Below are 27,191 nucleotides of genomic sequence, written 5' to 3' on the forward strand. Positions count from 1 at the left end.
TCGAGATGTAAGAGCAGGATGCAGGGTTGAAGGCTTTCTTTAGGACATACAGTAATCACATGCAACTACTTACACAATTCCATTTTTCCATTTTTTTCTGCAGATGACTCATGTACTAGTATGCAGCTGTACTTTCAGAAATTATTATTTTCCTAACCAACGATTACTTGTCGGGCAAATAGTCTTTACTCGACAAAATAGTTATGTTCATCGAGCAAAATGGTCTATGTTTTGGTTTCTTCTGAACTTTTTACTAGACAAAATCGTTTGACAAGCCAAACTATGGTTGGGTAAAGCTTTGGCCCCAAGGGAAACTTTGGTACATAAAATGACACCATTAGCACGATGAACCGTCCAAGTTTCGTCGCACAAAGGTATACTTTAGGGTTTAGGTTTTTATTTCATTGGGCAAAGGTGAGAGACATGGTTGACATATTTAATTCCTTCGATGATTTTCCTAGTCTGCAAAACTAATTTCAACGACCCAAATGTCAAACTTGTTTGTATATACTCTTATATCACATACACCAAAAATAAAAAAGAACAGATATTCGGGGATTAGGTAATGGGACAAAATCTTTCGCCTGTTAGAAATAGAAAAACACGATTTAATGGTCATTTTGGCTCAAACTTTGATGATTTTGTACAACTACACTCCTCAACCCTACTACCACAGGGCGGGGGTAAAATCCATGTAACTTCGATAAAAGGAATCAATAATTATTACATGACACGCCTGACCCTGACATTCCCCGAACACCAGGGTAGGCACATGCTGGCCGACACCAGAAGGTGACGAAGCCATACTAACATGCATGAGAAATAATAAATATAAACGATACTTATAAATTTAAATACAATGAATATGCAACTTAGAAACATGTTCAGAGCATACAACTAACTAGAACACTAAAAAGAAATAATATAAAATTGAATGAGAAAAGGAATGGGTCCTAAACCGAGAGGACTCGAAGATGCTGATGTAGAAGTGCCTTGACGCTGGGATTGTACGTCTCGATTCTAAATCTTGAGGGGGCGCAAAACAAACATGAATGGATCAAGTTGGTATATATATAATACTGAAACAGTTATCAACATACTAAACCCCAAAGTTTTATGAAAACTCAATAGCATAACATATAATAGGTTTTCCGAAAACCCTAGTATGCCATAAAACCTTTCTTAAACATATATTGTATATAATGTGCTAATAGTGGTATCATAGTCGCCCATAGTACTAACATCTCCTAGCCTGAAGCCAATATGCAAGTATCTTCACCCGTAGGCAAAACAGTGACCACTAGATAAGCACAAAAACATTGAATATACTATTTCCAACATAAATCCATATAACTCAAAAACATCTTCATAGCATATAGTCATCCATCATATATACTATAAAGAACATAAATTCGATAAAGTATGGTATTTCAAAATATTCTTAATAAAGCATGATAATAATAGAGTGTAAATCTAATTTACTTATAAAACATTTTAAAAAATGTAACCATTAAATCATGCTTTTCATGTATGCATTTCTACTATTAAAACATGCATTTTAGAAGGGGTCCACTCACAGATACTTTGCCGAAGAGCCACGCAAACTAGTGAAGACGAAATCGCCACTAACAATTGCCCCTAAGCACATAAAGGGTCCAATTACTAAAACACTATTCAAACAATTGAATTTGGGAAAACAGACGTAAAAAACGGATTCAGGACATCGAATTACCTTAAGAAAGGTCCCGGGTAAATTTTGTAAAAGTCAATAGAAAGTCAACACAAAGAATATTCCACGGAATAATCCATCATCTGGATCTAGGCTGGGCTTGGGTTCTTTGAGTTGGGCCTAAAGCTTGGGTTGGGTTCAGCTTAAAGGGCCAAGGCCTGTGGCCCAAAAACCTGGGCCGGTTTGAACTTTGGATTAATGGGTTTTTAAGCCTGGGCCAGCTATTAGGTTGGTTTGGGCTCAAGTAGGTTGGGTCAGGTCAACTCTTTTTTTGGTCAGCTGGTCCCGTCGAAGAAGAAAGTCAGAGTTTTCAAGCTCCAGTCAACCCATAACTCAGCAAAACCCCATCAACCCTTATACTAAAATGAAATTAGGAAGGAGAGGATTAGAACTATACCTATCATGGGGCTATTCGTGGCCGGAGTCCGAAGGAAAACAGCCTGCAAGCCGTTCGGTCTTCGCCGAAAACTGGGGAAGGTTTCCCCGACCTTCACTAGAATATCGACGAGGTCTTTGCCGGGAAAACCACAGCTCTTTGCTGGAGCTTATTGGCTCGACGACAACAGCTGGGTTCGACATGGGGTGGGTCTGGTAAGGTGGTAAGGTCGGCATGTTGTGTGAGTGTGCATGAGTGTGTGTGTGTGTGTGGGAGCTTGGGGAGGAGAAAGCACAAAAAGAAGGAGCACAGGGAAGATGAGAGAAGAGAGAAAAGTGAGAGAGAGAAGGAGAGGAATCTGAGAGTCTTCCTTGGGAGGACATGTGGCAACCAAAGAAAAGGGGATGGAGAACCGGGGGACCAAAAAGGAAAGTGGCCCCACAAGGCACACAATTTAAGACATAAAAGCCCATTTCAAAAATATCTTTCAACCCAAAGTGGAATTCTGAAAATACCCTTCTGTTCTGTAAATTTCGGGACGAGTCGTCACATTACATATTTAAATACTACTACAACCGAGTGGGGTTACAAGGTATAATGTGTAAGTCCCACATCTTAGGAGTACAACAATAATATACTATTTAAAAAGTTACTATGGCTACTAACAATATCGAGGCCTTTTATTTGATATACAATTAATTATATAGAAAATCTTGGACTAGATGTTTATAGGGCATCTAATTAAGGAGAAGTTTTTAGTGTCTCGGGAACACGGCCTAGTACATAGAGTGCCATAATACCATTGGATTGAAAATTTATTTTCTAAGATTCCAATCAATTGTATTATACCACGCTGTGCTCCCAACAAACTGAAAATCTCTCCTAATTAAGGTTTCTTGGAAAGGCTTGAAGGATGATTTTGTGAAAACATGTTCATTTAAGCAACATCTATAAGCATGCAATTAACAATTATAGGCGGAATCATGCTTGCATGCACTTTAAAACAAAACATTAACCATGAAATTCAAAGCCTAGTAGATTGGTGAACCAAGACTCAACTCAAATCAAAGTGAGTTGAGAAATATACCTTTGTAGATTCCTCTTTGCATAAGCAAAGGCTAATCACCCAAAGAGAGGGCCTTCATTCCTTGCATCTAAAATCTATGGATTTGGATGGATGAAAAGGTTTCTCCAAGTTCCCAAAATTGAGAACCTCTAAGTCTCCACACCAAGGAGAGATTGGAGAAGAAATGAGTGACCTTGGAGTAGTGGGATTGCTAGATACACCCTCCAAGGGGGCCGGCCTCCTAGAGAGAAAAGGAGAGACAAGTTCTCACCAATTTTCTCTAAAAGAAACCCTTAATGAATTTTAGGCTATAAAGTTCTTTATATAGTCACTTCAAATAAGTGACCTAAAGAACCAAAAGGCCATTCTCTCTAACATGGCCGGCCATAAGGGTTTTATTGGGCTTTTGGGCCTTTGTGAATTAAGTTGTCATACAACTTAAGTCAATGGGCTTGACGTTCGAAGCCCATTGGGCCTTGAGGCCCAAAACTAACCCGTGGTCTTTTAACGAACTTTATTCGTTTGATTAATTAACATATTAATTAATCCTTGCCATAAATAATTAAACCATTTAATTATTCTTACTCATCTCCATTGTTTCTTCAATCTCCACCTTACACGGTGTACGATCCATTAGGTTCCTTTTAATGAGGCAGTGGGCGATTACACACGTTTAGGGCTTCCACAAACCATGAGTGACACCTAGCAGCATATCATGGTTACCCAAGCTAATCAGAAGAGGTGGAGAACCTATTCAGTTTAGGATTACAAATGCAATACGGTCTTTCTCTAATACAATACTCTTGATCACATTGTTTGGTTTGATAGTTTATTTATTCATGTCTACTATCCAATGTGATTCGTGTGCTTATATGATTACCTTGAATGTGATTTGGAACGACTTCCTAAATCTCATTCATACTCTAGCCAGAGGTTCTAAATCATATCATAGAGTATTCTCCCTCAAACGGTTTGAAGGTTAGAGATCCCTTGTTGCGCATTCACTTGTCTCCATGGCTAAGTGGCTTAACCCCAACGATGCCGTGGACACCCTCCAAATGGAGTGACTTTGACATAATCAAAGATCAAGGACTTAACCACAAGACAAATGTGATGCCTCAGGTCAAAAGACTACTTTGCATTATCCCAACCATGAGTTCTCATGTGACATGAATATGAGAACTCTTCGTTGATCGTGTTCAGTGAACTCATTCTCTACTGAGCACCTACGTACTTGTCTTGATGTCACACACACCAATGACTCGAGACTAGTCACTCTCCCTGAGAAAAGACACAGCACGTACTGATCTTAACGGACTGTCAATGCCCAATTGGCAATCCTATGATCAGGAACGTTTAGGATGTGTCTACGAAAGAATGGTCTCATGAATCTAACTTCTTTAGATCGTATTCTCCCAATCACATATTCCTTGGACTTATCGTTTAAGCATATAACATTTATATGAGACGGCTTAAACAATAATATTTGCTCTTTATATTTAAACTATATTAGTTTAACATGTGAAATGTCCGTAAAGTATCATCATATGATTGGCTTTAGGGCACATTTCCAACAATCTCCCACTTGAAGTCCCCCATCAATATGGAGGGTGATCTTGGTCCGGTAATGAGCCACTTTGTTCTCATCACTCAGCTTGAATATGTAGCTCCTCAAAAGCATTGCACAAACGATCTTTGCCTGCCGATAAGCGAAGTCTTTCTCTATACAATTTCTTGGTCCCGCCTGTGTATGTAAACCACAAATCAAAACTCATCACAAATCTCAATTTCGTATCCTTAAATTGTTCATATGTTTATTCAAATGGGCATGTGTTGTATGTGATCAACTAGTTTTTTCTTACATTGAAGGCAAGGAATTTGAAAGGGGTTTCTTGCTGGAAAAGACCCTTTTCGTTGAGCCATCTCTATGGCCAAAATTCTTTTGCATTATCTCCCCATATTCATCATGCCCATGGCATACGCATCGTATCCAACAAAACTCCCTTTCTTGACACTAAATCCATCTGGCCATGTATCATCAGCTAAACAAACCCAGGCATCCTGTGCATCACAAATTAACTTGTTAATCAGAAAATAATAATTTAAGCTCGATTCAAATTCAGAAAAAAAACAGCAAGTTTTGATGCATTCGGCTTCAGAAGATAATTAAGTAATTAAATACCAGTGGAACTGCAGGGTGGAGCCTGAGTGTCTCAGACAAAGATGTATGGAGATAATGCATTTTGTCAAAAGCATCGTCAGTAAGGCTGGCTGCAACCTCATCAATGCTTGAACTATCTTTCAGATTTGTTGCCTCTCTAACCTATTGTACAATCTTCTCTTCTATATGAGGATGTTTGCAGAGCATATAAATAAACCATGTAAGCCCACTCACCGTCGTGTCTCTTCCGGCGACAATAAGACAAAGGAGTAAGTCTCTCAAGAACTTTGGATCCATCCCTCTCGATTTCAAAAGCCTTAGATTATGTCTCCTTTTTTGTACTGCAGGCCATTCATCCACATTATGTTTTAAATAAAAATTATAGAAAACTTCATTTTAATCCTTAAAAAAGATGAGCTTTAGATTATAACCATATGTAAGATTAAAATCCAATTTTAGTCCCTAGCACATTTAATCATATCATTTATTAGTTGTATTTTGATGTTTTATTTTATCCATTTATTTTTATTTTAATGTATTAATTACATTTAAATTTAATTTTTATTTCATTCATCATAATATATTTTAATGTCTACATTTAGGCAACTAATTTTTTTATAATATATATTCCGATAACAATTTTGTATGTTCTTTATTTAGGTACATTAAAACATTTGAATATTTTGGTATATCCATCGGTACAAACATGTAGTTACATTGATTCAATATAATGCATTTCGGTCAATATAATGTATTTCGTTACGTACACTTTGATACACACATTTGAGTATCGACTTTTATGTACATTAATTCAATTATTATATTTCGGTAAATACATTTAGGTACATACATTTTGGTATTGATATTTAGGTACATACATTTTCGGTATTGACATTTAGTTACATACATTTCGGTATTGACATTTAGGTACATTAATTCAATATAATACATTTCGGTACATACATTTAGGTTCATTATAATATATTTCAGTACAATCATGTAGGTACAAATATTTCAGTACAAAAAAGCCAATTTTATATATTTTGGCACAATCATTTCTGAACACTTATGTATTTATATATTTTTGTATCACAAATTTTTTTAATATTTTCTCATTTACATTCATTTCTAATTAAAAGAAAAAACTAATTATGTACATATTAATAAAATTAAAATTTAATATGGAGAGATTAAATAAAAATACACATTAAATAACAAAAATTGAATGTAAATTTTGATAAAAGTACACTCAAGGGATTAAATTGAATATTTAATCTAGCACTAGGTTTTTTTAAAATTTTAATCTTTTGCAAGGATTAATGTTCAAAAATCCCTAAAAATTAATACGACTAATACGAAACTAATTAATCAGTCTAGAGCAAGACAGATATTATGGACTGGAAGGTAACTCACTGCAGACAGATCATCTTCTGGTGAATTATGGAGCGTTTCAGTCTTGGTATTGATTAAATTATAAATAAACTGATCTATCACCTTGATATTCTTCTTCAGCACTGCTTCTGATCCAATGTTTAAGAACCGTCTGATCTTCTAGGTGAAATCAAAATAACGATACAAGGTCATTTCGTTTCCTTCAGCAAAAGCATTGGCAAACCGAATACATTCTTCATTTGTCCCGTACAGGTATCTAGTTCGATTCCAAGCAGAATCTTGACAATTGAATCTAAGGTTGCTTTCATAAACAAATCCTTCATCCCAAAAATAGAAAACGCCACGTGTCATTATAAATTATACATATTTTCGAAGGGACAGGAATTGGTGCTATGTGATTACTAATTGAACCATGCATGATAAACTTACTTGGATCTCTATTGCTTTGTCGCAGGTTGCAGCTTCAGAAATTATCCCGGCAATTTGTACCACGTTGGTTTTAAAGACTGTAGTGCTGAAGTCTTTGACAATTTTGGTTGATAACACATGGCTCGATATCTTCCTCTGATGCAGCCATTTTAGTCCATCCACGGCAAAGATCCCATCGCCCAAACCGTCTAACAAAACGCTGTAGTGGTACCAACCCTGCAGCAGGGCAGAAATTAAAACTTGTTTTACTTGATAACTATGGTGATCAACATGAATGCACTTATAAATTTTTTTTTTAAAGTACATAAACTAAGTTAACTAGAGCCACGAGGGATCTTCAAAAGAAAAAAAATCACTTGAATTTTTCTAATAAAGTGAACTCGACTAATTAGTCTGATAGCATACCCTTCCGTAGTTTGCAAAGTTTGTTTTGAGGATGCATTCAACATTTGCAGGATCTGTGGTGAAAACATAATCTATGAGCACATTATACGCCCGGAAAGTTTTGTATTTGTGTGCAATGTCAGTCAAGTAGTGGTGCCGCCTAGAGAAGTTGACGAGGGTTCTGAAGAAATTTGTGGCAATAGGATGGTATCTCTTTTTCTTCAGATCAGTACCCACCCTTCTAGAATTTATGCTGTAATAAGTAGTGGAAATAGGTCCATAAGATCATCCATATTAGCATTAGTCTCCAACCCTTTGTGGAAAGAAGGTGAATATTCATCAAATCGCACATGTTTAGAGACTGCCAGCTTCCTCGTGTTAGGGTTGTACACTTTGTAACCCTTTTGAGAACTGGCGTATCCCATAAACACACATTTGACAGCTCGAGGGTCGAGTTTGTCACAATGGAGAGCTTGAATGTGCACATAACAAGTACAACCAAAGGTCCTAAGGTGAGACAAGCTTATAGGCCTGCCCTTCATGACTTCAAAAGGAGATTTAGTATTCAACACCCGAGTTGGCAGTCTATTAATGATGTACGTGGCAGTGAGTAGAGCTTGAGACCAAAATTTCTTAGGAACATTCTTTGGATCATAAGTGATCGAGTCTTCTCCAATAAGTCTCGATTCTTTCTCTCTGCCACACCATTTTGTTGTGGTGTACCAACACAGCTAGTTTGATGCAAAATGCCATGATTGCTCAAGTATTTACTCATGTTATTGGAAGTGTACTCGGTACCATTATCTGATCTTAACGTATATAACTTAGATGAAAATTGATTGGTGATTAGGTTGTGAAAGTCCTTAAAAGAATCAAACAAATCACTTTTAAGTTTTAAAAGATACAACCAGGTTACTCTAGAATAGTCATCAATAAATGTAACATAATATCTATACCCATCAAATGATTCTACATGAGAAGGACCCCAAATATCAGAGTGAACAAGCTCAAAAAGTTTACTAGTTCTAGAATTAAAGGAAACAAAAGGAAGTCGAGTGGCCTTTGACATTTGACAAGTTTCACACTCCAGTGTGTTTTTACAAAAAAAAAGGGAAACAACTTGGTCATTCACATGTTCTGAGGGATGGGCAAGGCATTGAGGCCAGAGTTGGTGTTCCTAAACTTGACTTAAGTTGACATTGAGCTTTTTGACAAAATTGGACTCCTTTGAGAGATAGTAGAGTCCATTCAAGAATAACCCTTCACCAATCTTCTTCTGAGTAACTCGGTCTTGAAACACAACATTGTGAAGGGAAAATATGGCAAGACAGTTTAAGGTTTTTGTGATTTTTCCTATTAACAAGAGCTGAAAAGGAAAAAAAGGTACATAGAGTGCAGTGGAATTAGTATGCTCACTTACCAATTTAATCTTTCCTTTCCCTAGAATAGGTTCCCCTTTCCCATTTGCAACAGATACATGAATTGGATCAATAGTTCTTTGAAAATCGTGGAGACTAGAGGGTTTATTAGTTATATGATCAGTGGCACCAGAGTCAATAATCCAAAAATCATGTGTAATATTTGCATTAAGAGCAGTGGAAATGGTATTGATAATACCTGGAATATTGCCTTTCGATGTGTTCTCCGAGTCAGCCAAGAATCCAGCAAATTTCCCTAGCATTGTAGTAGGATTTTCAGGTGTCATTTCATCAGGTTCAGTGCTTCCTTGCTTCTTTTGAAGAAAAGCAGCAAACTCGTTGATCAAGGACACAAGATTTGTTGAGAAATTGGCTATCCTATCAGTTGAGGAACAAGTTGAATGAAATGCTTTTGGAATGACTCCACCCCTTCCCATCTTTGATCATCCTGCCTTCCCTATCAAACTTAGGCTTTAACTCTGGATAAAGAATCCAACATTTTTCTTTCAAATGTCCCTTCATGTTGTAATAAGAACATTTCCATTCTGCTTTCTGGCCAAAAACCCTATCACCAATTGCTTTGTGATTTGTCGTGAAAACCCTAGCTTCAAAGTTGGATTTGGGCTCAACGTTCATCACTCTTCGTCAAGTTTCTTCTCTCTAGACTGCATGACACACAGTGGTAAAGGAGGGCAGCTCTTGAGTCATTAACAAGTGACTACGCATGTCTTCATACTCCGGTCCTAAGCTTGCTAAGAATTGAAAAACCTTGTCTTCATCAGCCCTTTTCAGTAGCACAGTGGAATCAATTATGTGTGGACGATACATATTGAGTTCATTCCACATGGATTTCATACTTCCAAGGTGTTGAACAAATGAGTGATCACCTTGCTTTAGACTAGCCACACTCTTCTTCAGTTGAAAAATGCGAATTGAGTTGTTTTGGCTGCCATACATGTCTTTGACAAACTCCCATAGGAGAAGGGAAGACTCTGAGTAGCTGAAAATCTCAGACAGTTTTGGCTCCATGGAGTTAAGTAACCAAGACATGACCAGCTGATCAGTAGTATGCCATGCATCGTAAGTTGGTGAAGTGGATTATGGGGGCTCAAAGCTTCCATTGATAAACCCTAGCTTCGATCTTCCTCCTAGAGCAAGTGACATAGCTCTTGATCAAGGAAGGTAGTTGAACTCGTTCAGTAGCACCGAGCAGAGTCGTTGATTTGGATTGTTCTCAACCCCTTGGGTTAAGTTTAGGGAGGAGGATGAGGCACTGTCGGCACTAGACACATTTTCTTCTGCCATCTCTATTGATGATGAGAAAATGAAGAAGTAAAAAAACAGAACAGAGTCAGGACCCTATGGTTCCTGCTCTGATACCATGTTGAGTTTTGGTTTCAATATTTGTTGTATATTTCATTATGAATGTTACAAGAGAGTGAAGGCAAATCTTATAGAGAGCCAAAAGAAAGTTACAATAGATTGTAGGATAACTACACAAACACAATCCCTAAAATCTGCTCTAACAAGTGGAAAAACAAAAACCAAATTACAAGTAAAAAAGCTTTTACAAGCAACTAAGAAAGGTTGATGTGAGGTGAATGACAAGCTATGGAAAGGTTGATGTAAGGTGAATGACAAGCTATGGAAAGTGAGGTTGATGAAAGGTGAATGACAAGCTATGTAAAGGTTGATGTAAGGTGAATGACAAGCTATGGAAAGTGACTTTAGCTTATGACTTAGTTAAAGTGAGGATGACAACTCATACATACAACCCATCCATACAAACCGGTTTCAATATACTTATAAGTGAAAAATAATATCATTTGACCGTAGTACTAAGAGCAGAAATAAGAAATAATGTTAAGTCTAGATCTTTCGCTTGTTGTAATTAAGGAATAAAATATTGATATTATCCCAATATTTTCATTGAAATTTCCGTGTTTTTGGACTACCGATATTTCCAATATCATCGATATTTTAGACCTTGATAGGAACTCTATGTGGTACTAAGTCACTCATGTATCTTACCATGCAATGTATGAAGTGTAAAATATTATACTAATTCATTAGATATAAATGATTATAGTGTGTTTAAACTTCTTTCATTAATTACTAAATATTTTCTACACTCACAATGTTTACCAGCTTGCTATATAATCAACTTAAATCAGTTAAATCCATCATGCAATGCATTTCCTTCCAATTTTTTGTGATAAACTAATAGATAATTGACTAAATAAACATTCTGCAAAGTTTCAATAAAATTTCCAAGTTTTTCTTATAATTTCCGTGGTTTTTATTCAATTTTTATCAATATCGATAATATCCATATATTTTCATCGAAATTTCCGTGATTTTGGATTACCGATATTTCCGATATTATCGATATTTTAGACCTTGGTCGTAACACTCACTATCTCTCCTCCAAATCCGGAAAATAGAAATAAAAAATAAAAATAAATAAAAAATAAAAATCAGGAACAAGAAACAAAGAGAAAACAAGATCCACCTCGAACCTCTCTCCTCCTCTCTCCTCCGTCCTCCTCCTAACCTCATCAATCATCGGTCATCAGTCAATCCCTCACCCTCTCAATCAGCTTACAACAACTACATCCAAATCCAAATCCAAATCCAAATCCCACAACTTCTCTCTCTCCTGTACCATACAGTAGGCACTAGCAAAGTACCAAAACTGAGCTGCTGTGAGTCTCTCTTTGAGATCCAAGGAGGAGGATGAATCTTGCATGACATCTGAGTCTGTCTCTGTGTTTTGATTTGTAGGCGATCCGATCAACCATCCGAGCCCTCACCCACTCACTGACTGCGTGACTGATTTCCTATTGAATTGTATTGAATTGAATAATGAGGGAAGATGATGAGTCGAATTGGTTCTCAAGGTGGGAAGAAGAGCTGCCTTCTCCTGAGGAGCTCATGCCCTTATCCCAAACCCTTATCACTCCTGATCTTGCCCTCGCCTTTGACATCTCCCACCAACACCCTCCTCCCCATTCCCAATCCCAACCCCAACCTCAACCCCCCCACACACCCCCTCCCCCTCCTCCTCCTCCCAATTCCCTTCCTCCCGCTACCCCCACCCACCCCAACTCCTCCGCTGACTTCGCCGACTCCGCTGACTTGGGCTCCGGCGCCGCCGGCGATGAGCCCGCCCGCACCCTCAAGCGCCCCCGCCTCGTCTGGACCCCCCAGCTCCACAAGCGCTTCGTTGACGCCGTTGCCCACCTCGGCATCAAGAACGCCGTCCCCAAGACCATAATGCAGCTCATGAGTGTCGACGGCCTCACCCGCGAGAATGTTGCCAGCCATCTGCAGAAGTATCGTCTTTATCTCAAGCGGATGCAGGGCTTGTCTGGAGGTTCTGCAGGTGGTGCCGGCGGGGGTGCCGCTGGCTTGGCCGCCTCTGCCGACCCTGCCACCGATCATTTGTTCGCCAGCTCCCCAGTTCCGGCTCATTTCCTGCACCCGCACCCTGGGGGGCGGCCCAATTCCGAGCATTTCTTGCCGTTTGTGCCGGTGGCTCTGCAGCAGCACCACCATCACCAGCAGCAGCAGCAACAGCAGCAAATTGCAGCGGCAGTGGCAGCCCATCCGCAGTATCACAGGCAGGTGGGGCATTTTGGGTCGCCACCAAACGGGCAATTTGAGCACCCATTCTTGGCGAGGCAGTCGTCACAGCCGGTTCATAGGATGGGGGCACCGCTGCACAATTCAGGCTATGTAGAGGACTTGGAATCAGCGAATGCATCTGGTGGCAGGAAAGTTCTTACTCTATTTCCAACTGGGGATGATTGAATTTTGGGTAAATGTCATCACTTTGTACCTTTTTTCTTCATCTCATTCCATCTTTCTACTGTTAAGTTCATTTTAATTTCTGGGTCATGTGAAAATTGGTGTCTGGTAGTATTTGTTAGAACTTTGATACACTAGATTCCCTTGTTGTGTTAGCGGGTCGTTTGGGCTTCAGATGAGATCTGGGAATCCTTTTTGCAGATCCAAAATTTCAGGTTATTATTCATTTGTTGCCACGGGGGTTTGTTTCGCTATCCTTATGAGTTCAGTAGTGTTAGGAGGAGGGCCGTCTCCTTGTGTCCTTTTCTCTGGACTGCTACTTGTGTAAGTATATTGCTGGTTGCAGTCTATAATCTATCTGGGGGGATAATGATTGTGATATCATTCGAGCAACATTAATTCAAGCTCTTCTTTGGTAAAAATCTTAGTGGTGTGATGATGGTCGATCAATCCAGCTTTCTTAGACGTTCATTTCTACCTTGTTATATAAGGAATCAACTGGGTTTTCTTTCAACTCAGAGTTTTCTTGCTGGCAAGGCTTTCTCATTGGTATGGCTGGTAGCCTGGTAGGAGTGGGAGAAGCAACAGTTGACTAATTTTGAACTTTGCAAACGAGGATAAATAATGCTAGCAAGTGCTCCTTAGGTTCTCTAGATATCTAAAGATGCAGTTGGTAACTGTGTTTGAACACATTTGGCACCGCTTTTCTTGGCTTTTGGGAGTTATGCCATGTATCTGAGTTTAGTATCATATAGAGGTAAGTTTTACTTATTGTACATTGTGTATGTTTGTGGACAACTTAAACCCCCTGATGCTAGGGGTCTGTTGAAACAATTCTGATTTTATTAGAAGGTTATCTTAATTCTGGCTCTATATCTTTCGTTGGTGCTATGATCTCTTTATTGCTCATATCTTCCTTCATGTTGCAGCTTTATTATTGCTCATATCTTCTTTCATGTTTGAGGGTTCCTTTGCATATGGACTGGGATATTAGTTTTGCTACAAGGTCCTCTATTCTTTGTTGATCGCTATTGAAACGTACACACATAAAAAGGATGGGTGAACTGAGATCACTCAGTTTCAATTCTTTATGGTTAACATCGTAACATTTTAGACAAAAGTGAATAGAAATTTTTTCATGAAAGGATTAGTTGAGCTAGCAGCATCCTTGAAATTGACGAATATGTGAGAGTCCCATTGAGTTACTGCCAGTGACCAAATGAAGATGTTATGCACATACTTCGTGAGCATAAAAATGAAAGTTCAAAAACTTAAAAGTTCAAACTAGATAGAATTTCAGTGGGTCGTTATAAAATTTAATTGATGATATTCTGTCTGAGTTCTTGTAACTGCATAGTGAAAGAAGATGGACACTAGTTATCCTAGTACTCTTATGTAAGATTTGAGGTTTGGACGTACATTAGTTTCTAATTCCATGAGATGACTTTTGTAGTTAGGCAAAAGTTTGAACTGTGTATCTTATTACATCCGTCTTACTTACCACCCATAGTTTTCGTATGCTACCTTATTTCCGTCTCTGTTGTAATCTGGGTGGTGGATAGAAGTTCTTTTATGAGTGCAAGCTTCTTTCATGAGATAAGGAAGAAATTACCGCTGTTGAATGGAGGTTAATGCACATCTGAAACTCTCCTTTACAGCCCACATCACTAGAGCCTTTTATTTTCCTTAACCTGGCAACTGCATGGAAAGAAGAGGCTAATTTGAAACTTGCTTGAAGCTTCTGGAATCATTGGATTCGAACAACCTAGAATGTTATATTAGTGTTGGAATAGCGATGACATATCCCGTCCTCCCTTTCTTTTCCTTGTGCTTCTTAACTGGTGCTTCTTTACTCCCCATGGTATGCTGCAACTTCGATGAATGCATGTATTCCCTTCGGAACAACTTCCGTGGCTTGGCTGCTTGATCCGCTGCTGGTTTATGTGTGGATTTTTTTTCACACGGTTAGATGTTATATATGTCAGAGTGCTTAATTAAAGATCCCTTTGAGGCTGGTCCAATCCAAAGAAAGAAAGGTATTGGCCATTGGGTTCTAATTTTTAAGCATTGGAAACTTGTATGCAGAGTGAAACGGCGTTGAAACTAAGCTTGGCAAACGGGTCGTGTCTGTCGTGTTTTTGTCGCTTTCGTGTAACACATGTTATCTTAACGGGTCGTGTCGTGTCACATCCTTTGACCCATTAAGATTTTTTTTTTCTTAAATTTGCACATAACACACATTGCCACATAAATATTACTTCAAAATATTAAAACACATTTTTCATTTAAGTACTACATCTACACTCGAAAATAAGAGCCTAATAAACAAAGGCAAACTAATGAAAAGGGCTTGAAAACTGAGTTTTAATGATAATGACAAAATAAAGGGTAAAATGAATAGTACCAGGATTGACTTTTTAGTGTAAAAATGTGGTTTTTTGTTAAAGTGAACAGTACCGGGTGCTTTTCGTTAAAGTTCCCAATAAACAAACATTCATACACTACTAGTCTATTACAAAATATTAAATGTGTAAGGATATGCAAAATGAAAGAGTTTTTGTTTTCAAGGTTGTGAAGCCTTTCTCAAAAGTTTAAACCTTGCCAATGGAACTCAAAGCTTGCATGTTATTCCTTTTACAAAATCTTTAATTTTCATCGATCATCATGACATAAGATTTTGTGGTATCCACTAGTGTAAATATTTTAAATTGAAGATCGAATTCATTCATTGTATTCATATAGGGTCAAGGTGTGTAGCTGTAAAAAATCATCAAAATCGGAGTTAAAATAACCGTTAAATCATAATTTTTTGTTGATAATCGTCGAAAAGTTTTGTCCTGTTAATTGATCTTTGAATGTTTATTTTTTGCAATTTTTGGTGTATACGATCTCAAAGTATATACAAACATATTTCACGGTTGGATCGTTGAAACTAGTTTTGTAGAATGCGTATCCCATCAAAACAATAGATTCACTAACGCTTAAGAATTTATTCATACTTTCATTAAGTATAACATAAGATTTTATGGTATCCACTAATGTAAATATTTTAAATTGAAGATCGAGTTTATTCATTGTATTCATATAGGGTCAAGGAGTGTAGCTGTAAAAAATAATCAAAATCGGAGTTAAAATAACCGTTAAATCATGATTTTTCGTTCATAACCGTCGAAATGTTTTGTCTCGTTACCTGATTTATGAATGTTTGTTTTTTGCAATTTTTGGCATATGCGATCTCGAAGTATATACAAACATGTTTGACGGTTGGATTGTTGAAAGGGGTGTGATATCCACACACCCCTTTTTACTTCTCTCACACCCTTTTAATTTTCCATTGTCGGATCAGATGAATAGAAGAAGATCAAATGACAAAAATTAATAAGGGATGTGGGAGAAGTAAAAAGAGGTGTGTGGATAGCACACCCCTTGTTGAAACTAATTTTGTAGAATGCATATCCCATCAAAATAATAGATTCACTAACACTTAAGAGTTTATTGATGTGAAAAATAAGTTAACACACAAAATTAAACCCTCTTTTTATCAAATGTAGTAAAGTATGTAAGTAGGGATCGTTCTAGGCCGGGGATTAGGAGGGATTGCTAAACACTTGAAAACTGACTTAAAAACATAAAAACAAAATTTAAAACACTAAACTAGACTCAAAGAATGCAAAACTATACTTTAAAATACTTAAACAAACATAAAACTCAAAACAGCAACCTAATGACTCAAAACTGCCTAAAAACCACTTTCTGGGCAGTTTTGAGAACCTAACAAGAACTTGGACGAAGTTGGATGAAAACTTGAATCAAAACACTTAGAAACACAAATCAAAACACTTTCTAACTAATCTAAGACTTCAAAATAAAGGGGGATTTGTTTTGGACGAAAATTGAAAACAAAACAGAAACTTTAAAACAAAACAGATTGTAAAACGTTTTTGGATGAAAAGGATGGATAAAAGGCTAGTTAGGAGGTTATTCTCCACACATGACACACTTGCAAACAAAATGATTTTCAGTTGTTCTTTCAATAAATTATGAAACTCAACACCCCAAGTTAATTAGATACGCTTAAATTAACCTTCAAGTTCTCCTTAAGTTAATGAATTGGATGGAAAAGCGCATACAACAATTCAAAGCATTCCTCAAAGGTTCCTTACGTGATGAGCACAATAAAGATACAATCAAGAATCATGAAGCACAATGAGAACTATAAGTGTTGACGAGGCATTCGTTACTATGATGAGCATGAAACTAGTGCCAAGAATTCATTCAACGCGATCGTTTTCAAGCGACCTTCACTACTTGTGATTATAAGATTGTAACTATTAGGTGAAACTCCCTCATAATCTAGCATCATATTCATGCATGAAAACTAAGCGTGCACTCTCAATCAACATACACAAATAAGTTATCAATCAAGTAGATGAACGAATTGAATCCGCAACTTATGAAATAACAACTGAATGTAATCAAATCATATTGCAAGCATGTACATGGTTTCGAATCACCCCCCAACTAAGGGGGTTTAGTTCCTCATTCTTGCAATACAAAGATACATAAAATTAGACATTAAAATCAAAGGAAAGAAAACACCTAAAATGCTCCAACTTGGAAAGCAAGTGCATCAATGGATCTCCTTTCCTCCTTGTTGCGGCATGAAGCTTGTGGACAGATTTTTGGGTGGATTTATGGTGTAGAATGGATGGGGAATGATATGGAGGGGTTTAGGGTGAGTGTGGAAGAGTGTTTGATGGTTGGAAGGTGGTGGAGAACTAGGCAAAGAGGGTGGAAGAAGGTGGAGTGGCTGTTATGTTTTCTAGGCACTAGAATGGTGTTTTTGGGGTGTTTTGCTTCCTAGGGTGTGTATGGACGAATTTCTGTGATAAAATGATGAATATGGGGGATTGTTCTTTGGCCAAGGGGTGTAAACATGTATTTATAGGCCCCAAAAACCTTAGAAAATCAGGTTAGGCTAGGGATGAAATGCATGGCAAGTTGGTGTGTGTGGTGTGCAATGGTCCAAGGGTGAAAATGAAGTGATGATGCAAAGTGTGAAGGGTAAAATGGAGTGGTGTTGCAGCTAGGGAGCATGAATGATTGTGTACATTGCATAGAGATGGAAAGGGAGATGAAATGTGTCAACAAATGGGTCAAAGGTGCAACAACATGTGTGACACATGCCCTTGGATTCCAAATGTGAATGATGGAGCATCAATTGGTGCATGTAATGGATGTAAAGGTTGTCTAAAATCTAATGGGTGAAGGGAACAAGAGGTATCAAGCAATTGAGTGAAATAATTAAATGAATTAAAGCATGAAATCAGAAATTATGTAGGGGACAAGAGTGATCAAGCATGGCATGGGAATCCAAAGGGAATTCTATGTGTTTTGCATGGCAAGGAGTGTGCAACTTGGAGTGACAAATTTTTGGGCTAAATTCTTTATCTTTTGGACACTAATTCTTCACATTCTTGGCCTCTTTAGTTCTCAAATTCGTCCATCCACTTTGGCCCATGCATTTGCTATCCATTCCAAGCCCGAAACATGCTCCAAAGGCCTCCAAAATGCATCTTCTTGCATACTTTGTACTTAGAGTCTTTCACTTTGCATGTGGGCTTCTTTGCATGTGTATGATTTGTCATTGTTTATCCTTGCAATTACACACACACACTTGCACACACATATGCCCAAAACGTCCATCCTCATGCATGCAATCCATTTGAGCCCAATATTGATCCAACATGCACCAAAATGCACTTTTCTTGCCAATGTTGTCATTAAGACCTACAAACAAATGAAAATGGCTTTAAACACTAAAATAACTAAAGAAACACAACGTAAACGCACAAGAACAAGCCAATTAAGTCGCATAAATATGCTCCTATCAAATTCCCCCACACTTAGCTTTTGCTAGTCCTCGAGCAAAACAAAGAAATAAAACGAAACAAAACAAATAAAACACAACCTAAACCTTCCAACATTTGCCTCAGGGATTTCCAATGCACATGACATGTTAAAAATCATTATCCCCACAGATTTGAGTCATCTTTACACTTAAGCACATACTTAATCATAGTCACCACTTACTAGTTCACAATTAATCAATTAAAACAATGTTTTTGATGTAGTAACATGCCTTAGAGAATTCGCTCAATTCCTTACAAGATATGCACTCAATTTTCACTCAGATTTTCCAACTACACACCCTATACTAGTTATATGTGAGAAGATTGATGTAGATATGAAAACGAATGCTCACATATATGTATCACAAAGAAAGCAATTTTTGGAGTTAATAAGCATGTTTAGATATGATCTCATGAATGGAATGCTATTACTTAGACGCGAGAACCAGTGACACCATATGCTCATACCAAATTCAAACTCCACAAATTGAAACACATAACACTCAAGATTGAAGTCAAAGGTTGTAACGGGCTTGGGGTGTTGGCTAACAAATGAAGGATAGGGATAACAAACGTTCTTAAAGCAATAGCAAGAAAAGTAATGAAATGGAAACTTAGAATTCACTTAGATTGCAGTAATCAACTTTTAACACGAAGGGAAGATTCAAGCAATATTTAGGGCCGAATTCAATGTTTTGGACCCTTTCTTCAACAAGCAACACTTTAAAACTCTTTTTCACATATTTTTCAACTCCTTTTCTCTTCACAGCTCTTCTTCTTTTCATTCTATTTTTCACGAATCTTTCTTTTCTACTCGTGCCTTATGAATGATTTTGGCATACACACACACAAGAATCACTTCCCCCACACTTGTTTTCTGCCATACATTAATCAAAAGGAATTCAATTTGACTCATACTTTACTATGCTTCAAGAACAAGGGTATGGATGGTCCTAAACTAGGCTAGGTAAGGATAATGTGGTTTAACAAAGAATGTAGGCTATCAAGGCTCAATGGGGTTAACTTAAACATATAACGATATGGGATACATGGCAGTTTGGCTTTGGTGGTGGTAACTACACAACTTCATCTTGAATATGTGTTATGCAAATCAATAGCATGCTTTGAATGAAATAGGCATGAGTTCTAGCATTTGGAACTAAATGATGAAACGCCTTCTAAGTAATAACCAAGCAAAGAATAATGAGATCATGCAACGACTTTAGAAAACAATAATGCACAGATTTTAACTCTCCAAATAAACATTTAGGCTCAAGTCTCACAAGGTTGTAGCGTTAGTTTGAGTTCTTTCCTTCAAGCATGTTACAAAAAAAAAAAACTAATTTTTTTCTTTTATGATTACATGTGATTTCATAAGTTATAACCACAATCACGCATAAATAAAGAGTAAATCAAACTTTCATCCATGTTTATAACTCTCTTTAACAGTCATGCAATTACAAACTGAATCCTCATCTTTGTGTTGGAAGGTACCCTAAGACACAAATAAGCACACAAAAACAACTCTTTTTGGGATTTTCAAAAACAATTTTTCAAATTTTTATGAATTTTCGGATTTTTATATCAAAACACACTGAAACACTCCAAAACAACTTAAAAATACTTAAAACAGCAAGGAACAACACTAGAAGTAATGGGTGATAATTTTCTACGAATTTCATGTAAAACACTAGTTACCCCTCCCCCACACTTAAATCAAACATTGTCCTCAATGTTTCAAGCATAACTCACAAAAAAAAAAAAAAAAAAGCGAATAAACAAACAATGAATGAACATGACAAATATAGCAAGGTAAAAACAAGAAGGAGTAGAGTTTAGGAACGCAAATCTGGTTATGGAGGTAGATGATCTTGTTGCCTTTCCACAGCTTTGATCTTGAACTGGTTTGGAATTCTGAGCAGGGAATATCAGAGTGCAGTCTGCATTCTTCTCTGCTTATTTCTTCTGCACGGCGGGCAGGCACGAGGGAGAGGTGTTGGTCTATTTCTTTCTTCAATCTTTCCAAGTGCCCACCTCTTGCTTTCTTTCTCCTTGTCCCTAGTTGAGGATGAATCAGCACGTTGTCTCCACATGCTTCGAGGTATCATCTTCACTTCCCTTATACGTGAGAGACGAAGAGGAAACATAAGATGATGAGTACTCGAGAGCAGGTGCTGGTTGGAGAAAGGACAGGGAGAAAACATGATATGAGATACTCGTGCTCTCAACCCTTATGATATGAAATACTTGTGCTCTGGATGGGTTGTTTGCAGGGGTATCCCAGGGGATGAAAAATATAGAGTGACTCGAGAGGGTTTCTTGGAAAGCCATTTCAGAGAGATGAAGAAGTGCTGAGAGGGTGTGCCTTTGCTGTGGAAGGCGAAGGTAGATACTTATAGGGCTTTTCTTCACAACCGGAACTATTCTCTCACTCATTGTCGGCAGCCGGTGGATGGATGAATAGTACAAATTACGCGCTTTCTGACAAAGCTGCCCGTAATTTCCGCAAAGCTGCAAGTTGCATGTGACGAGTGACGACACGTCTGGACAAATTGATCTTTTGAAATCCGGGGTTCGGCTCGTGGTTTCTGAGCAAGCCCATTTTTTGAGAAATGAAACGCCTCTTTTGAGAAAAGAATCCGGCTTTTGAGAAATGAGCCTCGACTCTTCGATTTGCGAGAGGACGCTTCTTCGATTTCTGAGGAGCGCCTCTTTGATTTCTTCTTTTTATAGAGGCATTAATTTTGTTCCACAACACACTTGAGCTCCCTCCTGTAAACACTCCCTTCTTGCACTTCCGAAATCTTAATCTGTCTGATCTCTTCTTTCTCCAAAACCTCTGAAAAATGTCTGGCCCTTCTGATCGTCGTTTTGATTTGAACCTTGGTGAAGGTGCAGCCCCACCTTCTCCAGACAACATATGGCGCCCGTCCTTCATATCCCCTACTGGTCCTTTCACCGTTAGGGATTCGGTGATGAAAAATGACATGACTGCTGCGGTGGTGGCCCGGAACCTTGTCACCCCCAGAGATAACAGACTGCTCGCTAGACGGTCTGATGAATTGGCGGTTAAGGAGTCTCTGGCTCTTAGCGTGCAGTGTGCGGGTTCTGTGTCCAACATGGCCCAACGCCTATTTGCTCGAACCCGTCACGTTGAATCGTTGGTGGCTGAAATACAGTCTCAAAGAGGAGATTAGAGGACTCAAGCATGAAAATAAACAATTGCACAAGCTTGCACACAGTTATGCCACAAACATGAAGAGGAAAATTGACCAGCTGCAGGAAACTAATGGTCAGATTTTACTTGATCACCGGAGGTTTGTGGGTTTGTTCCAACAGCATCTGCCTTCGTCTTCTAGGGCAGCACCGCGCAGTGAAGCTCCAACTGATCAACCTCTGATACCTCCTCCTTCCGTGGCCCCACCGACTGCTGAGACTCCGCCAACTATTGCAACTCCGCCGACTACTACGACCTCTCCCAAGCAGCCTTTGTGAAGGCTCTTCCTCTTGTATTATGCTATGTTTCTTTATTTTTCCAGATTCCTGTTCATTTCATGAAGTTTAATGTCAAAAATCCCTTGCATATTTGTTAATATTTCAAAATAGAAAATCATAACCAAAAATAATTAAACAAGTAATAAAATTGACAATCAAGCAGAATAAATGGGTTGCCTCCCTTAAAGCGCTTGCTTTAACGTCTTCCAGCCGGACGATGAACACCTTCACTTCTCCTTGGAACCCACGGCATGCAGTGGGATATCCTCCACAACATGCTCCACAAAGTTCTCGTAGATTACATCCTTGAAGGAAATGGATAGTGATGTTTGTTGATGGGTGCGTTGTGTTGCCTAAGGTTCATGTTCATACGCCCACCATCGGGGATTTGCTTGGGTACCTGCACCAAAGAAGGGAACCACCTATCAACTTTAAATGGCATTGGATTTGGATTAGGTGGCTTACCTATGTGATGTGATGAAGTGGCAGCAATGTGAACATTCTTCCCCATGGTGCTTTCGGCCACTTTGAGCATTTTGAGGGCAGTGGCCGTATGGTCCTTGTACTCCACTCCAATTCCCTCGTCTTGCATGGTTCTTGATGCATCCTTCGTGCTTGGTGCTGAATGGTCCGGTCTTATCTTTTCAATTTTACCAATGGCACAACAAGAATGAACAATATTAGGAGTCTCAATGGATTCAGAAATTTTAAAACTAATCATGTCACCACCAAATGCCATAGTGACTAATCCTTTGGCCACGTCAATCTTCGTTTGAGCCGTTTTCATGAATGGCCTTCCAAGGAGGATGGGCAATGAAGGGGCATGGTCCGATTCATCCGTTTCGAGGACATAGAAATCCGCTGGGAAGACTAAATGATCAACCTGCACTAAAACGTCTTCCAAAACGCCCTTTGGATAAGCGTTAGATCTATCGGCCAATTGTATGATTACACCATCATTTTTCAATGCTCCTAAGTTCATAGATGCATAAATGGAATATGGCATAACATTTATAGAAGCACCTAAATCAAGCATGGCAGATTTGAAACGGGTATTACCAATGACACACGAAATTGTAAAACTCCCCGGATCTTTGCATTTGGGGGGTAGTTTATGTTGCAAGATGGCGGAGACATTCTCACTTACATGTACCACCTCTTTCTCCCGGACACGTTTCTTTGTTGTACAAAGCTTCTTTAAACACTTGGCATACTTCGGGATTTGCTTTATGGCATCAAGGAGGGGAATGTTGACATGCACCTTTCTAAATGTCTCTAGAACATCTTTTTCCTCCTCTTCGTTCTTTGATTGCAAAAATCTGCTAGGAAAGGGGACATTGGGCAGATTAGTGTTCGAAATCACAACATTTGGAACATTCTTACCTGAGGTGGATGGATGGGATGTCTTAGATGGCTGCGGCATGGGTGATGGTACCCTTGCCGTGGGGTAGGTGTTCTTATCTTCTTCGAGTTGTATCTTCTCATCTTCCTTGTTTCTCACCTCTTTTCCACTTCGTAATGTGATAGCCTTTGCAGATTCGAAGCCACCCTTTGGATTGACCACCGTAGTGCTTGGTAACTTACCATTTTCACGGAATTGCCCCAAAAATTCGGCCATTTGGCCCATTTGCTTCTTCAGCTCATTAACCTCATTTGCTTGGTTCTGCATTCCCTGCGCCATGGTGGTTAGTAATTGATATGTTTTATCATCATTCATAGACGTACCTGGGTTAGTTTGGGAAGATTGTGCATGAGGAGGTGGTTGTGGTTCCATTGGCCTTGGAAAGAAACCCGGGGGTTGTCGGAATCCACTTTGTTGGCCATATTGTGGTGCATCTCTCCATCTGAAATTGGGGTGGTCACGCCATCCCGGGTTGTATGTATTGGAGAAAGGATCATTCCTTGGTTGGTTTTGATTCCCATAACCCACAGCATTGGCCGATTCCCATCCTCCATTCTCAATTAATTAAGGGCATTGATCAGATTGGTGTCCTTGAATGGAGCATACACCACAGATTGTAGTTCCTTGCGTTTTGGGGCCTTCAACCAACTGCGATAACATAGACGTAAGGTTAGCCATTTGGGATTGTAACTCAGAAATAGAACTTACCTCATTGACATGATGTGGCCGTGGGGTGTCTCTTTGCCCAACACCTTCATATTGTTGTGCATTGAGTGCTCGATTCGCAATGAGAGTTTTGGCATCCCTAGTTGTCTTATCCACTAGAGCTCCTCCCGCGGAAGCATCCAACATTTGCCATTCAAGTGGTAAAAGACCTTCGTAAAAGTATTGAAGAAGTAACTCCTCATTCATCTGATGCTGTGGACAAGAAGCAACAAGTGATTTAAATCGTTCATAATAAGATGGAAAAGATTCACCTTGGCTTTGCTGAATTCCACTTATTTTTTTACGAAGAAGAATGATGCGAGAAGTTGGGAAAAACTTCTCCAGAAACGCCCTCTTCATACTCTCCCAAGATGTAACTGTACCGGGAGCCAACTCGTATAACCAATCATTGGCTTTGTCCATTAAAGAGAATGGAAAAGCCTTCATCTTTAAAATACTTCCGTCAACGGTAACCGGAGTCATACTTGAGCACACCACTTCAAATTCCTTCAAATGTTTGTTCGGATCCTCCATGGAAAGCCCATGGAACTTTGGAATGTGGTGGAGCAAACTTGACTTTAACCCGAACTCTTCGGTTTTACCTTGAGCAGCCATGGGATATTGGATACACAATGGTGCGGCATTATCCAAACCCGAGGCGGCAAGCTCCTTGAGCGTACGGTTGTCCATGGCTATACCTTGCTCTTCTCCACCCACTTATGCCGTGGCCTTCTCTTCAACCTCAACTTCTTGCTCTTCTAATTCAGGCTCGGGACTAGGAGGATTAGACTCTTGCAATTTCTTTTTCCTTCTCAAAGTCCTCTCAAAATCACCGTCAAAGTCGGAGATATGCTCACGAACAGGTTGTGAGCTACGGGTCATAAACTAGTACCTAAAAACAAAGAAAACAAAACAAATCAGCAACTTAAACAGAAACTTAAACAAAATACAATAATTCGAAAGAAAACAATCCAAGAGATTAGCAAAGTTGCTAATCCCCGGCAACGGCGCCAAAATTTGATGTGAAAAATAAGTTAACACACAAAATTAAACCCTCTTTTTATCAAATGTAGTAAAGTATGTAAGTAGGGATCGTTCTAGGCTGAGGATTAGGAGGGATTGCTAAACACTTGAAAACTGACTTAAAAACATAAAAACAAAATTTAAAACACTAAACTAGACTCAAAGAATGCAAAACTATACTTTAAAATATTTAAACAAACATAAAACTCAAAACAGCAACCTAATGACTCAAAACTGCCTAAAAACCACTTTCTGGGCAGTTTTGAGAACCTAACAAGAACTTGGACGAAGTTGGATGAAAACTTGAATCAAAACACTTAGAAACACAAATCAAAACACTTTCTAACTAATCTAAGACTTCAAAATAAAGGGGGATTTGTTTTGGACGAAAATTGAAAACAAAACAGAAACTTTAAAACAAAACAGATTGTAAAACGTTTTTGGATGAAAAGGATGGATAAAAGGCTAGTTAGGAGGTTCTTCTCCACACATGACACACTTGCAAACAAAATGATTTTCAGTTGTTCTTTCAATAAATTATGAAACTCAACACCCCAAGTTAATTAGATACGCTTAAATTAACCTTCAAGTTCTCCTTAAGTTAATGAATTGGATGGAAAATCGCATACAACAATTCAAAGCATTCCTCAAAGGTTCCTTACGTGATGAGCACAATAAAGATACAATCAAGAATCATGAAGCACAATGAGAACTATAAGTGTTGACGAGGCATTCGTTACTATGATGAGCATGAAACTAGTGCCAAGAATTCATTCAACGCGATCGTTTTCAAGCGACCTTCACTACTTGTGATTATAAGATTGTAACTATTAGGTGAAACTCCCTCATAATCTAGCATCATATTCATGCATGAAAACTAAGCGTGCACTCTCAATCAACATACACAAATAAGTTATCAATCAAGTAGATGAACGAATTGAATCCGCAACTTATGAAATAACAACTGAATGTAATCAAATCATATTGCAAGCATGTACATGGTTTCGAATCACCCCCCAACTAAGGGGGTTTAGTTCCTCATTCTTGCAATACAAAGATACATAAAATTAGACATTAAAATCAAAGGAAAGAAAACACCTAAAATGCTCCAACTTGGAAAGCAAGTGCATCAATGGATCTCCCTTCCTCCTTGTTGCGGCATGAAGCTTGTGGACAGATTTTTGGGTGGATTTATGGTGTAGAATGGATGGGGAATGATATGGAGGGGTTTAGGGTGAGTGTGGAAGAGTGTTTGATGGTTGGAAGGTGGTGGAGAACTAGGCAAAGAGGGTGGAAGAAGGTGGAGTGGCTGTTATGTTTTCTAGGCACTAGAATGGTGTTTTTGGGGTGTTTTGCTTCCTAGGGTGTGTATGGACGAATTTCTGTGATAAAATGATGAATATGGGGGATTGTTCTTTGGCCAAGGGGTGTAAACATGTATTTATAGGCCCCAAAAACCTTAGAAAATCAGGTTAGGCTAGGGATGAAATGCATGGCAAGTTGGTGTGTGTGGTGTGCAATGGTCCAAGGGTGAAAATGAAGTGATGATGCAAAGTGTGAAGGGTAAAATGGAGTGGTGTTGCAGCTAGGGAGCATGAATGATTGTGTACATTGCATAGAGATGGAAAGGGAGGTGAAATGTGTCAACAAATGGGTCAAAGGTGCAACACCATGTGTGACACATGCCCTTGGATTCCAAATGTGAATGATGGAGCATCAATTGGTGCATGTAATGGATGTAAAGGTTGTCTAAAATCTAATGGGTGAAGGGAACAAGAGGTATCAAGCAATTGAGTGAAATAATTAAATGAATTAAAGCATGAAATCAGAAATTATGTAGGGGACAAGAGTGATCAAGCATGGCATGGGAATCCAAAGGGAATTCTATG

At 38.6% G+C, this 27,191-nt stretch overlaps 1 protein-coding gene across 1 annotated transcript; it reads left to right on the forward strand.

Moving 5' to 3' along the window:
• The first annotated feature begins 11,422 nt into the window (after positions 1 to 11,422).
• On the forward strand, positions 11,423 to 13,638 carry LOC126593860 (transcription factor MYBC1-like). The gene is made up of 2 exons (XM_050260021.1): positions 11,423 to 12,775; positions 13,285 to 13,638. Exon 1 carries the CDS (start codon positions 11,821 to 11,823, stop codon positions 12,766 to 12,768), a length of 948 nt encoding a protein of 315 aa, XP_050115978.1. The 5' UTR covers positions 11,423 to 11,820; the 3' UTR covers positions 12,769 to 12,775; positions 13,285 to 13,638.
• The last annotated feature ends 13,553 nt before the right edge of the window (positions 13,639 to 27,191 follow it).

The sequence above is a fragment of the Malus sylvestris genome, chromosome 12 (assembly GCF_916048215.2).
Source record: "Malus sylvestris chromosome 12, drMalSylv7.2, whole genome shotgun sequence".
Taxonomy (NCBI): Eukaryota; Viridiplantae; Streptophyta; class Magnoliopsida; order Rosales; family Rosaceae; genus Malus; species Malus sylvestris.